Consider the following 16,837-nt stretch of genomic DNA (forward strand, 5'->3'; position numbering starts at 1 on the left):
AATGTAAGGGTCATAAAACGTTTTCAGATTGCCTAAGGCAGCCCTTGTTAAGATTGAATCAATGGGAAACTGCTCATATCGGACATTAATTCAAGAAAAATCACAGAAAAAACAGGCTTACCAAAACCAGGTCATCAATGTCTTAGCAGGATGCAGCAGACCCCCACAATAAAGGCGGGAGCACCAAACAACCACTCACAAACCTACCAATTCATGGAGGGGGTGGCTGGGTAGTAATAAAAATGCACTCAGATGAAGCTTGCTTAGGGCGCCAATCACACAGATACATGGGATACAGAGTGTCTGTCTTACAACCTATTTATGACACCCATACTATTAGATCAGGCGGGCTGTCCAGCACTATATCAGTGCACCCCACATGACAAGACGCCCCACTAACACTAAGGGGCATGTCTGCATCCTGCAAAATTTGGAAAAAAACATGAAATCAATAGATGAAAGATGGAATTGCTGTTTTTTTTTTTTTCAGTGACTTTTCTATGGGAAACTACTAAAAATGGATCAGAACAAAAACCGATAAAAAAACCCAAACCAAAAGTTTTTCTTAAATACTAGATCCGTTACAAACGTCTGACATCTGGCCGTGTGCTCAGTGCATTGTATGTAGGTCAGAGGTTTGTGACCCATAAACCCGATGCCGCCAGTAGCTTTTCTACAGCCGGTGAACAGTCAGTGGCGCTGTGCGTCCCTTCCTCCGGGGCGGCGGGACATGAGCGGCACCGCTGCCCCCAGCTAACGCACCAAGACCCTGGACTGTGCCGCAAAAAGCCAATAAAGGATGAATGAATGGACGGACAGGAGCTTCTATTAGAGGATGCGGGAGGACAAATAATAAAACCAGTCAGGAGATGGGAATAATGAGAACAGAGGCTGGATTATGGGAGATGACGGCATCTTTGTACCTTTAGTTCCTCCTCGTCGTCCTTTCTGATCGCCCTTGGACAGCTCCCCGGAGTCTCGCAGCACTTGCATGGCCGTATTAAAGTTGTCTTCTCTGAAGTCGCCCTGGTAAAAAGTGAACAGAACATTGAGTTTCTGCAGGTGACCCCCGATCGGGCGACGCGCTATAGGGTATAACGGACAGCTTACATTTTCATCAACCACAAGGTGCAGCCCGTCCCCTCCTGCCGGGAAGATGTAGTGCTGCAAGGGAGTGGGACGATAGTCCGTGTAGACGACATGACAAGGCTGGGGAAATCATACAACAAAAAGAGTTACATGTTTATGGAGACAATGATTAATAACAATGGAATTACTAGGAATAAAAATATATCTGGAAAAACAAAACAGGCAAAGACAGTGTAGAAAAATAACTGTACAGGCAGGAATCAGAGCGCCACCTATTGGGTTACATGTCCGCGGTAGCCTAAGCATTGATTTTATAACGAGCGCCATCTATTGGTTTACATGTCTGCAGCAGCCTGAAGATACAATATAACGAGCGCCACCTATTGGTTTACAAGTCTGCAGCAGCCTGAAGACACAATAGAAGAAGACCTAGTAAGGTCGAAACGCGTAGTCTGCACGCATAAAGCAGCAGTGTGCCCTTTTTTCTTCTGACCCCCTGTATATATTTGGGTTTCTGCCACATGGGACTATTTTAAAAGATAAAAATAAAATGGATTTTATGGCCAAGTAGGAAGCATCCGCTGGAATTATTTGCTGTTTTTTGTTTCTATTGCAACATGGGTGTGCCTCTCCCATTACAACTCCGTGCGGCTTCCTGGCAGTGAGCAGAACCACTAAGGACGTCTAACTGGGTGAGCTGGCTATAATTTTTCTTGTTTGAAGACACAATATAACGTGCGCCAACTATTGGTTTAGGCTGGTTTCACATTAGCGCTTTTGTGCGCAGCACGGGTGCACTGCGCACCTATGTTTAACATGACGTGTGCATGGTCTTGCGCACACTTGCGTTTTCGTGAGCATGCGTTTTTTGTCTTTCGCGCCAGATGCAACATGTTGCTTTTTATGGTCTGCCCTGTCTCAGCAAAAAACGCATGCGCACGCTTGCGCATGGAATGCGCAAAAACAACACATTGAAGTCTATGGGAACGGATGCGTGCGCATGGTCTTGCGCACGCTTGCGTTTTTTAGGTAAACAAGTCTGGAATGTGGTCTAGACAATGGAAAAAATGTCACACCTAAAAACGCATGCGCATAAAAATGCAAACGCATGCAAAAACGCATGTAAAACGCAAGCAACGCTGCATTTTTTGACGCATCAGCGTACGCATGACGCTAAAAAAAAGCGCGCTTGTTCTGCGTTTTTTATGCGCACGATTCACTGCGCAAAAAAACGCTAATGTGAAACTAGCCTTACAGGTCTGGAGCAGCCTGAAGACACAAAGTAACGAGTGCCACCTATTGGTTTACAGGTCTGCAGCAGCCTGAACACACAATTCGAGCGCCATCTATTGGTTTCACAAGATTGCAGCAGTAAAATTCCATAGGGAAACACTAGTTTTGACAAGATAATCAGCGGCTCCGCAGTCCTGCCAGAGGACATGGACTGTGTGCACATGTGCAATGGATTTTTGCAGCGAACACCACATAACGGCCGGTTTCACATTTGCATTAAAGGCCGCAGCGTCGGCCTGCGCACGGCCGCCGCTAAGCCCCGCCCCCTGCCGTGCCTCCCCCCGATAGTTCCACCTCCGGGCGCATGACGCTGCATGCATCATGCGTCCCCTATCTTTATCAGTGAGGACACAGGCTGTGCGCAGTATGTGTTTGGCGGCGCCTGCGTCCTATTGACGGTGCGCCGAACACAACCAAATTGCAACAGGTTGCGTTTGGCGCTGGTCGGCGCACCGTCAAAGGAAGCAGGCGCACGGCCTGCATCCTCAGTGATAAAGATAGGGGACGCATGCAGCGTCATGAGCCCGGAGGCGGAGCTACCAGCAGAGGCGCGGCAGGGGGTGTGGCTTAGCGGTGGCCGTGCGCAATAAAACGCAAGTGTGAAACCAGCCTAACAGCAAATAATAAGCAACATTAATAATGAGCGCCATCTATTGGATATACAGGTTTTCCGCTACAAGAGACGCATGAGAAAACCCCAAATGAATAGTTATCTTTAGACACCCAGACTCCGCGTCCTGACAGAGGACATCACTATGCACATATCCACTGGATATTCAATACACAAAGCGGCGAGTAGCCGCAGTCTCATAAGCTCTGCGCTGCCCTCACACATCGGCTTGCATTGCCTCTCTATTAACTCTAAGCGCAGCTTATTTCAGTAGCAGATCCATTACAAAGTTGAAAAACCAATATGAATGAGCGATAACTATAGCTCTCACATGAAGCAGCCAGAAGACTCAATACACAATGAGCGCCATCTATTGGCTGTATATGACTGTAGCAGCCTAAACACTCGCTGTGTATAAAGAGCGCCATCTATTGGCTGTACGTGAATGTAGCAGCCTAAACACTCCGCTGTTTATGAGCGCCATCTATTGGATGTATATGACTGTAGCAGCCTAGAAAAATATTCAGGATTGAGAGTCCTCAGTAGTTGATACCTTTTAATGGCTCAGGCTGGTTTCACATTAGCGCTTTTGTGCGCAGCGCATCGTGCGCACCCGTGCACCTGTTTAACATGACGTGCGCATGGTCTTGCGCACACTTGCGTTTTCGTGCGCATGCGTTTTTTTGTCTTTCGCGCCAGGCGTGCCAGACGCAACATGTTGCATTTTTTGGTGCGCCCTGTCTCGGCAAAAAAACGCATGCGCACGCAATGCGCAAAAAAAACACATTGAAGTCTATGGGAACGCATGCGTGCGCATGGTCTTGCGCACGTTTGCGTTTTTTTGCACATGCGTTTTTGAGTTAAACAAGTCTAGAATGTTCTCTAGGCAATGGAAAAAATGTCATCTAAAAACGCATGTGCATAAAAAACACAAACGCATGCAAAAACGCATGTAAAAAGCAAGCAACGTTGCGTTTTTTGACGCATCAGCGTGCGCATGACGTTAAAAAAACGCACGTTTGTTTTGCATTTTTCTTTGTGTTTTTATGCGCCCGATGCGCTGCGCAAAAAAACGCTAATGTGAAACTAGCCTAACTGAAAAGATGGTAACACATTGCAAGCTTTCGAGACTACTCAGGTCTCTTCATCAGGCATTGACTAATACAAAATCTGAAGTCACATATTTATGCACAATACAGCCTAGAAAAAATGCAATAGATTAGACAAGTGACGTGAGGCAGAACTATCAATATGGGAGAGGGAGAAACAAATATAAACATTGGACCAGTTCATAGATAAGGAGTCCGGATGTTCTATGGTCCTCTGATTGGGGTCTAGTTCTGTGTTGTGATGCCCCCACAAGGTTTTAATAGGAAATTCCTTAATTGATGTAAAAAGACACAAATCCATGCGATACATTCATTCCAGCACTGAGAGTGTCAAAGTTTGTCATAAATTTGTACTCCCAAACTCGTCCCTCTCTCTGAGAATTGAAGTTACCTTTCAATACCAGTAATTTCATATCCACGCTGCTGTGATCAGGGATACAGAAATGTTTTGCCACAGGTAGATCCATTCTTTTTTCTCTTATTGTGTGACGATGAGCATTCATCCTTGTTCTAAGCTTTTGCCCTGTCTCCCCCACATAAGTTGGACATTTAGTACAAATAATTAAGTACACCATATTAGATGTGATGCAGCTGAAAGTACCTGGGATCTTGTAGTCCTGATGTGAGTTGGGGATCTTTATCTTGTCCGTGGTCATTATAAATGGACAGGTTTTACATTTTTTTCTGGTTGCAAGGAAAGGTTCCTGCAGCCGTTGGAGAGGACAGGGAGCTTCTGACAATGATGCTTCTTAAATTTGGGGGCTGCCTAAAACACAGCAGTGGGGGGTCTGGAAAAATGGATTTTAATCGGGCATCTTTTTGTAGTAAAGGTTGTAATTTCCGTGCAGCTCCCCTTAGCACCTCCAGATTTGGGTTGTAGGTGACTACTAGAGGCACTCGGTTATTTTCTTCTTTAGCTTTGTAATTTAGCAGGTGATTCCTTGACAATCTGGTGGCTCTTGTAATTTGGTTTTCAATTGTTCTTGGATGGTAACCCTGATTCAAAAAGGTCTTTTTGAGGCGACCAAGGTGTTCATCTCTATCCATGGGGTTGGAACATATACGATTGTATCTGATGGCTTGGCTATAGATAATAGAGTTCTTTATGTGTTTTGGATGGAAACTGTCCCATTTAAGGTATGTTTGACGGTCGATTGGCTTCTGATACAGGGATGTCTCTATTTCATTGTTTTTTAGCTTAATGATGGTGTCCAAAAAATTAATCTCAGTACTGGAGTAGTTGAGTGTTAAATTGATGGTGGGATGAAATTGATTAAACTGTTTGTGGAACGTCTTTAGCTGTTGCTCAGACTCCGTCCAGATGATTAAAATATCATCAATGAAGCGGTAGTAGGCCAGGGGCCTGATGGGGCATGAGGACAAAAAGTCGCTTTCAAGCTTTGCCATGAAGATTTGCATACTGTGGAGCCATTTTACTTCCCATAGCTGTGCCAGTCTCCTGTAGATAGATCCTGTTGTCAAATTCAAAGTAATTGTGGGTGAGGATGAATTTTATAAGTTTCACCACAGCATCAGTCCCTGTGTTTTCCATGAAGAATTTGCAGGCATTTAAGCCATCTTGGTGTGGGATATTAGAGTACAAAGATTCCACATCCATGCTGGCCAGGATGGTTCCTTCTGGTAGAGGACCTATTGTTGCTAGTTTATTCAATAGGTCAGTTGTGTCCTGAATGTAGCTGGATGTATCCTTCACCAGTGGTTTAAGAATACCCTCTACCCATCCAGATACCTGCTCAGTGAGGGTGCCCACACACAAAATAATTCGTCTTTCTGGATTTCCAGATTTGTGGATTTTGGGGAGCATGTAGAATGTCCCTATTCTTGGAGTCTCTGGTATCAGGTCATCGCCAGCTCTTATGGACTGGTCAGGCAGACAAGAAACCAACTTGTTTAGTTCCTTGTAATAGTCCAGTGTAGGATCCGACTCCAATTTTCTATAGTAGCGTGTGTCCATAAGTTGCCTGTTTGCTTCCTTCCTTCATGTAGTCTGACGTATTCATCATGACTATTGCACCTCCCTTGTCAGCAGGTTTAATGATGATTTCTTTGTTGGTTTTTAAAGACTGTATGGCCTTTCTCTCCTGGGCACTGATGTTGGATGCTTGTCTCCTGTTAGTGTCTATGATTGTGGATTTTATCAAATGTCTGAAGGAGTCTATATATTTATCCAAATGAGGGTTGCGTCCAGTGCTGGAGTGAATGTGTCGCATGGATTTATGTCTTTTTACATCAATTAAGGAATTTCCTTTTAAAACCTTGTGGGGGCATTACAACACAGAACTAGACCCCAATCAGAGGACCATAAAACATCCGGACTCCTTATCTATGAACTGGTCCAATGTTTATATTTATGTTTCTCCCTCTCCCATATTGATAGTTCTGCTTCACGTCACTTGTCTTATCTATTGCATTTTTTCTAGGCTGTATTGTCCATAAATATGTGACTTCAGATTTTGTATTTGTCTAGCCTGATGAAGAGACCTGAGTAGTCTTGAAAGCTTGCAATGTGTTACCATCTTTTCAGTTAGCCATTAAAAGGTATCAACCACTGAGGACTCTCAATCCTGAATATTTTTCTATCTACTGGCTAAGGCTACTTTCACACATCAGTTTTTTGCCGTCAGGCAGGATCCGGCTATTTTTAGAAAAAACGGATCCGGCATAAATTTTGGAGAACTGTAGAAATGGATCCGTTTTTCTGCCGGATCCGTCTAGCAGGTTATATCTGTTTCCTGGGGGCTGGCCAACTGGATCTGAGCATGCGCAGACTTAAAAAAACGGATCCGGTGGCTGGATCCGTCTTTTTCTGGATCCGGCGCATTCCGGCGCCCATAGACTTTCATTGTGGCAAAAAGCCGGAAACGTTGGATCCGGCGCTTCCGGCTTTTCCGCCGGAGACAAAAAACGTTACAGTAGCCGTTTTTTCCAGATGCCGGAATGAGACAAGTAGCCGGATCCGGCAAAAAACGGATGAAACGCAATGCCATCCGGCGCTAATGCAAGTCAATGGGGAAAAACTGGATCCGGCATTGCATTTCGCCGGATCCGGTTTTACAAAAAAAAGCCGGATCGCGACTGACGGCGAAAAACTTATGTGTGAAAGAGGCCTAACACGGTACAAAGATATACATCTTTCCTGTAGCAGCCTAAACACTCGCTGTATAATGAGCGCCATCTATTGGCTGTATATGACTGTAGCAGCCTAAACACTCGCTGTATAATGAGCGCCATCTATTGGCTGTACGTGAATGTAGCAGCCTAAACACTCGCTGTTTATAATGAGCACCATCTATTGGATGTATATGACATTAGCAGCCTAAATACTCGCTGTATAATGAGCGCCATCTATTGGCTGTACGTGAATGTAGCAGCCTAAACACTCGCTGTGTATAATGAGCGCCATCTATTGGCTGTATATGACTGTCAGTCCAGCCTGATGAGACCTGAGTAGTCTCGAAAGCTTGCAATGTGTTACCATCTTTTCAGTTAGCCATTAAAAGGTATCAACTACTGAGGACTCTCAATCCTGAATATTTTTGTAGCAGCCTAAACACTCGCTGTATAATGAGCGCCATCTATTGGATGTATATGACTGTAGCAGCCTAAACATTCGCTGTATAATGAGCGCCATCTATTGGCTGTACATAAATGTAGCAGCCTAAACTGTACTACAGAACGCCAATGACTGTCTGTCCGCAGTCTCCAATATCATGTCTGCTCTCTATCTGAAACTCAACCTCTCCAAAACTGAACTTCTTCTGCTCCCGCCGTCTACTAACCTCCCTAAATCTGACATTTTCCTCTCCGTGGGTGGTACCACAATAACACCCCGGCAGCAGGCGCGCTGTCTGGGTGTTATGTTTGACACCAATCTCTCCTTCACATCCCATATACAATCTCTTGCCCGCTCTTGCCGCTTACACCTAAAGAACATCTCTAGAATCCGCCCTTTTCTCACCATGGAAACTAAAAAAAACCCTCACTGTTGCATTTATCCACTCCAGCTTCGATTACTGCAACGCTCTATTAATTGGTCTCCCCGTCACTCGACTATCCCCTCTTCAGTCCATACTTAACGCAACAGCCAGGGTCATTTATCTGGCTAATCGGTACTCGGACGCGTCTGCTCTTCGCTAGTCCTTACATTGGCTGCCCATTCATTATAGGATCCAATTCAAAGTACTTGTTCTCACCCACAAAGCTCTCCACGGTGCAGCACCCCTCTACATCTCCTCCCTCATCTCTGTCTATCGGCCTAACCGACCGCTGTGCTCTGCAAAAGACTTTCGACTAACCTCTGCACTAATCCGTACCTCCCACTCCCGACTCCAAGACTTCTCCTGTGCTGCTCCTATCCTCTGGAATGCTCTACCCCAGGAAATCAGGACTATCCACAATTTGCATACTTCCAGGCGCTCCCTCAAAACACAATTGTTCAGAGTGGCCTATCACGTTCACTAATCACAGTCATTCTATGTGTAAGTGTGCATGTGTAGCCCATTCACTATCTCCATCTATCTCCCACTCCCTCAAGATGGCTGGACCTTCATTGTAAATACATCACTGTAAATACACACCTGTACTCTGTATCTCCCCCACCTCATTGTACATTGTAAGCTCTCACGGGCAGGGTCGTCTTATTTTGCTTTAATTACTGTATTGTTAATGTTGTTACTTATGACTGTTAAACTGTTTTGTGTTTTGCATTTGGGTTTTCTCTGTGTAAAGGTCATGTGTTCATATGCAATTACATTTTGCATGCACATTAATTTACTTTTTCTGCTCAGACCCAGTTTCTCATTTGTTTCATTGTGCATTCTGTGCATATAAGGGTGTGACCGCCCTGTTTCGGAGTTGGAAAATCCATCCTGTCTGGCCTATACTATTACTGGTGGTTCAGTCCCTCTGTCCTTGTTCACATTTACGTCACTTGACAAGTGGAAAGGTTTTAAATACAAGAGTTAGGACTGTCCCACAAGGGTTGCCGTGACGTGGCGGGATGGCTTCTACATTATTTTGATCAAAATTATGTTAACTAAATACCCTTATTATTACTATTATTACTACCTTCATGCAATTTTTGCAATATATTTTTTTACTTTTTTATTTCAGGATATTTGTTTTGTGTTTTGCTTTTGGGTTTTCTCTGTGTAAAGGTCATGTGTTCATATGCAATTACATTTTGCATGCACATTAATTTACTTTTTCTGCTCAGACCCAGTTTCTCAACTGTTAAACTGTAAAGCGCTGCGGAATATGTTGGCGCTATATAAATAAAGATTATTATTAATAAACACTCGCTGCATAATGAGCGCCATCTATTGGCTGTATATGACTGTAGCAGCCTATTTTGATACAGGAAAGATGTATATCTTTGTACCGTGTTAGGCTACTTTCACACATCAGTTTTTTGCCGTCAGGCAGGATCCGGCTATTTTTAGAAAAAACGGATCCGGCATAAATTTTGGAGAACTGTAGAAACGGATCCGTATTTCTGCTGGATCCGTCTAGCAGGTTATATCTGTTTCCTGGGGGCTGGACAATTGGATCTGAGCATGCGCAGACTTAAAAAAAACGGATCCGGTGGATGGATCCGTCTTTTTCTGGATCCGGCGCATTCCGGCGCCCATAGACTTTCATTGTGGCAAAAAGCCGGAAGCGTCGGATCCGGCGCTTCTGGCTTTTTCGCCAGAGACAAAAAACGTTACAGTAGCCGTTTTTTCCAGACGCCGGAATGAGACAAATAGCCGGATTCGGCAAAAAACGTCTCAAACGCAATGCCATCCGGCGCGATCCGGCGCTAATGCAAGTCAATGGGGAAAAACTGGATCCGGCACTGCATTTCGCCGGATCCGGTTTTAAAAAAAAAAAAGCCGGATCGCGCCTGATGGCAAAAAACTGATGTGTGAAAGAGGCCTTAGGCTACTTTCACACTAGCGTTTTTTTGCACTGCGCTGTGTGCGCAGTCCAAACGCATACAAATAACGCATCAAGCGTTTTGCATGCGTTTGCTTATTTTATGCGCATGCATTTTAACCAGTTTGTAGCCATATTAACTCTTAAAATGCATACGATTTTAAACGCTGACGTGCGCATGTCCATGCGCACGTCTGCATTCCTATTGAATGCAATGTGTTAGTCGCATTCCGTGCGCACGCGTTCGCATGCGTTTCTTTGAGACAGGTTGGACGGACCAAAAATGCAACAGGTTGTGTCCAGCACGCCTGGGCGCACACCACAAAATAACGCATGCGCACGTAAACGCATACGAAAGCGTGCAAACGCTAGACCATGCGCCTCCATGTTAAAGATAGGGGATCAGGACGCATGCGTGCGCACGATGCGCTGCGTTAAAAACCGCTAGTGTGAAACCAGACAGAGCCAGTAGATAGAAAAATATTCAGAATTGAGCGTCCTCAGTGGTTGTGGACTGAGGACTCTCAATTCTGACTATTTTTGTAGCAGCCTAAACACTCGCTGTATAATGAGCGCCATCTATTGGCTGTATATGACTGTAGCAGCCTAAACACTCGCTGTATGAGCGCCATCTATTGGCTGTACATGACTGTAGCAGCCTATTTTGATACAGGAAAGATGTATATCTTTGTACCGTGTAAGGCCTCTTTCGCACATCAGTTTTTTGCTGTCAGGCGCGATCCGGCTTTTTTTTTGGAAAACCGGATCCGGCGAAATGCAATGCCGGATCCAGTTTTTCCCCAATGACTTGCATTAGCGCCGGATGGCATTGCGTTTCAGCCGTTTTTTGCCAGATCCGGCTACTTGTCTCATTCCGGCGTCTGGAAAAAACGGCTACTGTAACGTTTTTTGTCTCCGGCGAAAAAAGCCGGAAGCGCCGGATCCGACGCTTCCGGCTTTTTGCCACAATGAAAGTCTATGGGCGCCGGATCCAGAAAAAGACGGATCCAGCCACCGGATCCGTTTTTTTTAAGTCTGCGCATGCTCAGATCCAATTGTCCAGCCCCCAGGAAACAGATATAACCTGCTAGACGGATCCAGCAGAAAAACGGATCCGTTTCTACAGTTCTCCAAAATTTATGCCGGATCCGTTTTTTCTAAAAATAGCCGGATCCTGCCTGACGGCAAAAAACTGATGTGTGAAAGTAGCCTAAGGCTAGTTTCACATTAGCGTTTTTTTTGCGCAGCGCGTCGTGCGCATAAAAAACGCAAAACAAACGCGCTTTTTTTAGCGTCATGCGTACGCTGATGCGTAAAAAAAACGCAGCGTTGCTTGCGTTTTTGTATGCGTTTTTTTATGCACATGAGTTTTTAGGTGTGACATTTTTTCCATTGTCTAGACCACATTCCAGACTTGTTTACCTAAAAAACGCATGCGCAAAAAACGCAAGCATGTGCAAGACCATGCGCATGCATGCGTTCCCATAGACGCCAATGTGTTGTTTTTGCGCATTCCGTGCGCATGCGTTTTTTTGCTGAGACAGGTCGTACCAAAAAATGCAACATGTTGCGTCTGGCGCGAAAGACAAAAAACCGCATGCGCACGAAAATGCAAGTGTGCGCAAGACCATGCGCACGTGATGTTAAACATAGGTGCGCAGTGTGCATGCGCACGATGCGCTGCGCACAAAAGCGTTAATGTGAAACGAGCCTTAGGCTAGTTTACACTAGCGTTGATTCCATGCAGCGCAGTTAAGCCAAGCCCCCTCCCGGCTCCCTGCCCGCCCCATCCTGTCATCGCCGCCTACTAGCGCACATGGACGCTTGCGATCTGCGCACCCTATCTTTAGCATAGGGTGTGCAGATCGTGAGCTGGCCGTGCGCTAGGATTTTAGCGTGCGCTGCGCACTTTTGAAGGTGCGACCGTGTGCGCCGAACCAGCATGTTGCATTTTGGCGCGCTCGGCGCAACTTAAAAAGTGCGCAGCGCAAGCTAAAATCCTACTAGCGCACGGCCAGCGCACGATCTGCGCACCCTATGCTAAAGATAGGGTGCGCAGATCTCAAGCGTCCATGTGCGCTGGTAGGCGGCGATGACCGGATGGGGCGGGGCTTAGCGGTGCCGTGCGCTGCGTGGAATAAACACTAGTGTGAAACTAGCCTTAGGCTTGTTCCACACTTGCGTTTCTTTGCGCTGCTCTTTAGCGCAAAATAACGCATGCGTTTTCCCCCCTATATTTTACATGGGGTTCACTTATGTGCGCCTAAACATGCGTTTGTACACGTTTGTATGCGCATGCGTTTTTTTGTAGCGTGCGCTCGGGCGCACAAAATGCATCCTGCTGCATTTTTTGTGCGTCCGACTTGCCCCCAAAAAACGCATGCGCACGCAATGCGGTTTTTTTTTTACAGCAAAATCCCCATTGTACTCTATGGGTGCGCATACTTGCGCACTGTAATGCGCATGTATGCCCAAAAAAAGCATTTTTAAAAAAGCCCACAAACGCATGATGCGTTTTTTCCATGAGTAGATAGAAAAATATTCAGAATTGATAGTCCTCAGTGGTTGTGGACTGAGGACTCTCAATTCTGAATATTTTTGTAGCAGCCTTAACACTCGATGTATAATGAGCGCCATCTATTGGCTGTACATGACTGTAGCAGCCTAAACACTCGCTGTGTATAATGAGCGCCGTCTATTGGCTGTATATGACTGTAGCAGCCTAAACACTCGCTGTGTATAATGAGCGCCGTCTATTGGCTGTATATGACTGTAGCAGCCTAAACACTCGCTGTGTATAATGAGCGCCATCTATTGGCTGTACATGACTGTAGCAACCTAAACACTCGCTGTGTATGAGCGCCATCTATTGGCTGTACATGACTGTAGCAACCTAAACACTCGCTGTGTATAGTGAGCGCCATCTATTGGCTGTACATGACTTCAGCAGCCTAAACACTCGCTGTGTAATGAGCGCCATCTATTGGCTGTATATGACTGTAGCAGCCTAAACACTCGCTGTATATGAGCGCCATCTATTGGCTGTACATGACTGTAGCAGCCTAAACACTCGCTGTGTAATGAGCGCCATCTATTGGCTGTACATGACTGCAGCAGCCTAAACACTCGCTGTGTAATGAGCGCCATCTATTGGCTGTATATGACTGTAGCAGCCTAAACACTCGCTGTATAATGAGCGCCATCTATTGGCTGTACATGACTGTAGCAGCCTAAACACTCGCTGTGTAATGAGCGCCATCTAGTGGCTGTATATGACTGTAGCAGCCTAAACACTCGCTGTTTAATGAGCGCCATCTATTGGCTGTACATGACTGTAGCAGCCTAAACACTCGCTGTGTAATGAGCGCCATCTATTGGCTGTATATGACTTGTAGCAGCCTAAACACTCGCTGTATAATGAGCGCCATCTATTGGCTGTACATGACTGTAGCGGCCTAAACACTCGCTGTGTAATGAGCGCCATCTATTGGCTGTACATACTGTTAAGGGGAGAATATATGGCACATGAATATATACAAGAATCAAAACTGTACCACTATATAGACGCTTTTAGGATCATGTTGCTTTAAGATATTTCTGATTTTCTGCTGAATCATTTCTGTGTAGGACCCACCTAGGCTTCATGTAATACCGCAATACTGGGTGGATCGGGTGGATCGGGCTAAAGAACAATACTTATGTACACGGTGATTATGTAGCATATGAGAATAGTAAACAGTAACTCAGAAACGTACATAGTGATATGTAGCGGCATGGGAATGGTAAATAATAACTTAGAAATGTACCCATGATGTAATAACACAAACTCTGTATAAAAGCTGTTCATTTTTGGATTAAAGACAGAGAAGAATCATACTGACACGATACACCTTGTCTTGTGTATTCTTTTCTCCGTGCATGTACAATCTCTACCAAAGATCCAATTTGGCCACAGACAATTAAGACGGGCCACACCCTAGTGCGGCAGAAATCAACAGTTGGCGCCCAACGTGGCGCCCAAATATAGATAGGAAGACGTACTGAGCAAATTCACTGTCACTCTGGTTCCGGTCCTGCTCTCGGCTTGACCGATGATCACAGAAGTCTGAACTGTGTCTCTCCCATTGGGCAAGTGGGAGTAGGGGCTTGATTACTCTGAGTGATTTTCCAACCTCTAAGTGGTTGATGACTTCTTGCGGGCTTCCCACCGGACATCATCTGGCTAAGGTGATGGTGTTTTAGCTGCAGCATAGGTTCATAAGTTATATGGGTGGAAGGGTAATTTCAATTACCGTGTTGATGTGACTGAGTGATTGCTCTCTCCCTGAAAAGTATGGTTTGCCCAGGTGTAGATTTTTCACCTCTACAAATCAGGCTGGCATATGGATAGGTAAATTGCGAATTGTTTTGGTGTCAAGGATTCGCAGTATTTGATGTCAGTACCAGTTTTAAATTCATTGTCTTTTGTCTTTTGTAGTGTGTATAATTTGCAGGAGGCGTACTAGCATGTGGTTAAAATTTTTGAATGCATTCTATGTGTGTATACATATATATATATATATGTTGTGAAATTAGAGAATTGGATAAACTGGTTTTGTTCTGCATACTATAATTATAAGGTTAGTTGGTTCAGGTAGAAAGAGAATTACTTGAATGGTAATTGCTTGATTTGTACAGATATCTCTGTGAGATCCGAGGTCTATTGTTACTTTTTAGTTATTGTTTTACTAATGTCACTATATTTCTCTATGAGATGGTTTTCTTTGAAATGTTTTAGAGCGAAAGTTTTGAGGAAACAGAAATTTTAACAATTTATAAGGTATTTTTATACTACGCAGTTTCTGGATACACAAGATTTGTGAAATACTCTGGTGTTAGTTGTTGGTTAATTCCCTATATTACTGTGTTCAAGATAGCTAGACATCACTATGTTCACTGAAGACCCCTTTACTCGGACATAAGGAGTACATACAGCTTTTACAGTCACATATCCCACTGTTCATAACCCCGTGAGAATTTGTTTCAAGACGCACACATACATATGTTTTTCAGATATACTCAGAATTCAGATGATAGAATGGGTGGGAGCGGTCAGTCGATATCTATAAGACAGATACAGTGCCTACAAGTAGTATTCAACCCCCTGCAGATTTAGCAGGTTTGATAAGATGCAAATAAGTTAGAGCCTTCAAACTTCACACAAGAGCAGGATTTATTAACAGATGCATAAATCTTACAAACCAAAAAGTTATGTTGCTCAGTTAAATTTTAATAAATTTTAAACATAAAAGTGTGGGTCACTTATTATTCAACCCCTAGGTTTAATATTTTGTGGAATAAACCTTGTTTGCAATTACAGCTAATAATCGTCTTTTATAAGACCTGATCAGGCCGGCACAGGTCTCTGGAGTTATCTTGGCCCACTCCTCCATGCAGATCTTCTCCAAGTTATCTAGGTTCTTTGGGTGTCTCATGTGGACTTTAATCTTGAGCTCCTTCCACAAGTTTTCAATTGGGTTAAGGTCAGGAGACTGACTAGGCCACTCCAACACCTTGATTTTTTCCCTCTTGAACCAGGCCTTGGTTTTCTTGGCTGTGTGCTTTGGGTCGTTGTCTTGTTGGAAGATGAAATGACGACCCATCTTAAGATCCTTGATGGAGGAGCGGAGGTTCTTGGCCAAAATCTCCAGGTAGGCTGTGCTATCCATCTTCCCATGGATGCGGACCAGATGGCCAGGCCCCTTGGCTGAGAAACAGCCCCACAGCATGATGCTGCCACCACCATGCTTGACTGTAGGGATGGTATTCTTGGGGTCGTATGCAGTGCCATCCAGTCTCCAAACGTCGCGTGTGTGGTTGGCACCAAAGATCTCGATCTTGGTCTCATCAGACCAGAGAACCTTGAACCAGTCAGTCTCAGAGTCCTCCAAGTGATCATGGGCAAACTGTAGACGAGCCTTGACATGACGCTTTGAAAGTAAAGGTACCTTACGGGCTCGTCTGGAACGGAGACCATTGCGGTGGAGTACGTTACTTATGGTATTGACTGAAACCAATGTCCCCACTGCCATGAGATCTTCCCGGAGCTCCTTCCTTGTTGTCCTTGGGTTAGCCTTGACTCTTCGGACAAGCCTGGCCTCGGCACGGGAGGAAACTTTCAAAGGCTGTCCAGGCCGTGGAAGGCTAACAGTAGTTCCATAAGCCTTCCACTTCCGGATGATGCTCCCAACAGTGGAGACAGGTAGGCCCAACTCATTGGAAATGGTTTTGTACCCCTTGCCAGCCTTGTGACCCTCCACGATCTTGTCTCTGATGGCCTTGGAATGCTCCTTTGTCTTTCCCATGTTGACCATGTATGAGTGCTGTTCACAAGTTTGGGGAGGGTCTTAAATAGTCAGAAAAGGCTGGAAAAAGATAATTAATCCAAACATGTGAAGCTCATTGTTCTTTGTGCCTGAAATACTTCTTAATACTTTAGGGGAACCAAACAGAATTCTGGTGGTTTGAGGGGTTGAATAATAAATGACCCTCTGAATAAACTTTTCACAATTTAAAAAAAAATTACACAAAGAAATAACATTCTTTTTAGCTGCAGTGCATTTCACACTTCCAGGCTGATCTACAGTCCAAATGTCACAATGCCAAGTTAATTCCGAATGTGTAAACCTGCTAAATCTGCAGGGGGTTGAATACTACTTGTAGGCACTGTATGACCCATAGTGGAGTGAGGAAGGAAATGTACGTTAAGAAACCCTCCGATCACGAGGGGAGGAGCATTAGATAAGAAGGGATGAAAAAA

At 44.8% G+C, this 16,837-nt stretch overlaps 1 protein-coding gene across 1 annotated transcript in view; it reads right to left on the reverse strand.

The window, feature by feature from the left end:
* Positions 1-16,837, reverse strand: part of MTREX (Mtr4 exosome RNA helicase) — a 170,757-nt gene that overhangs the window by 71,545 nt on the left and 82,375 nt on the right. Inside the window, exons 9-10 of the mRNA XM_073559936.1 lie at positions 1,111-1,209; positions 924-1,026 (exon numbers count right to left, since the gene is read on the reverse strand). Coding sequence (XP_073416037.1) covers positions 924-1,026; positions 1,111-1,209 — 202 coding nt within the window. The remainder of the gene's footprint in view (positions 1-923; positions 1,027-1,110; positions 1,210-16,837) is intronic.

Source organism: Dendrobates tinctorius, unplaced genomic scaffold (assembly GCF_039654945.1).
Source record: "Dendrobates tinctorius isolate UK_male_01 unplaced genomic scaffold, ASM3965494v1 ptg000285l, whole genome shotgun sequence".
Taxonomy (NCBI): domain Eukaryota; kingdom Metazoa; phylum Chordata; class Amphibia; order Anura; family Dendrobatidae; genus Dendrobates; species Dendrobates tinctorius.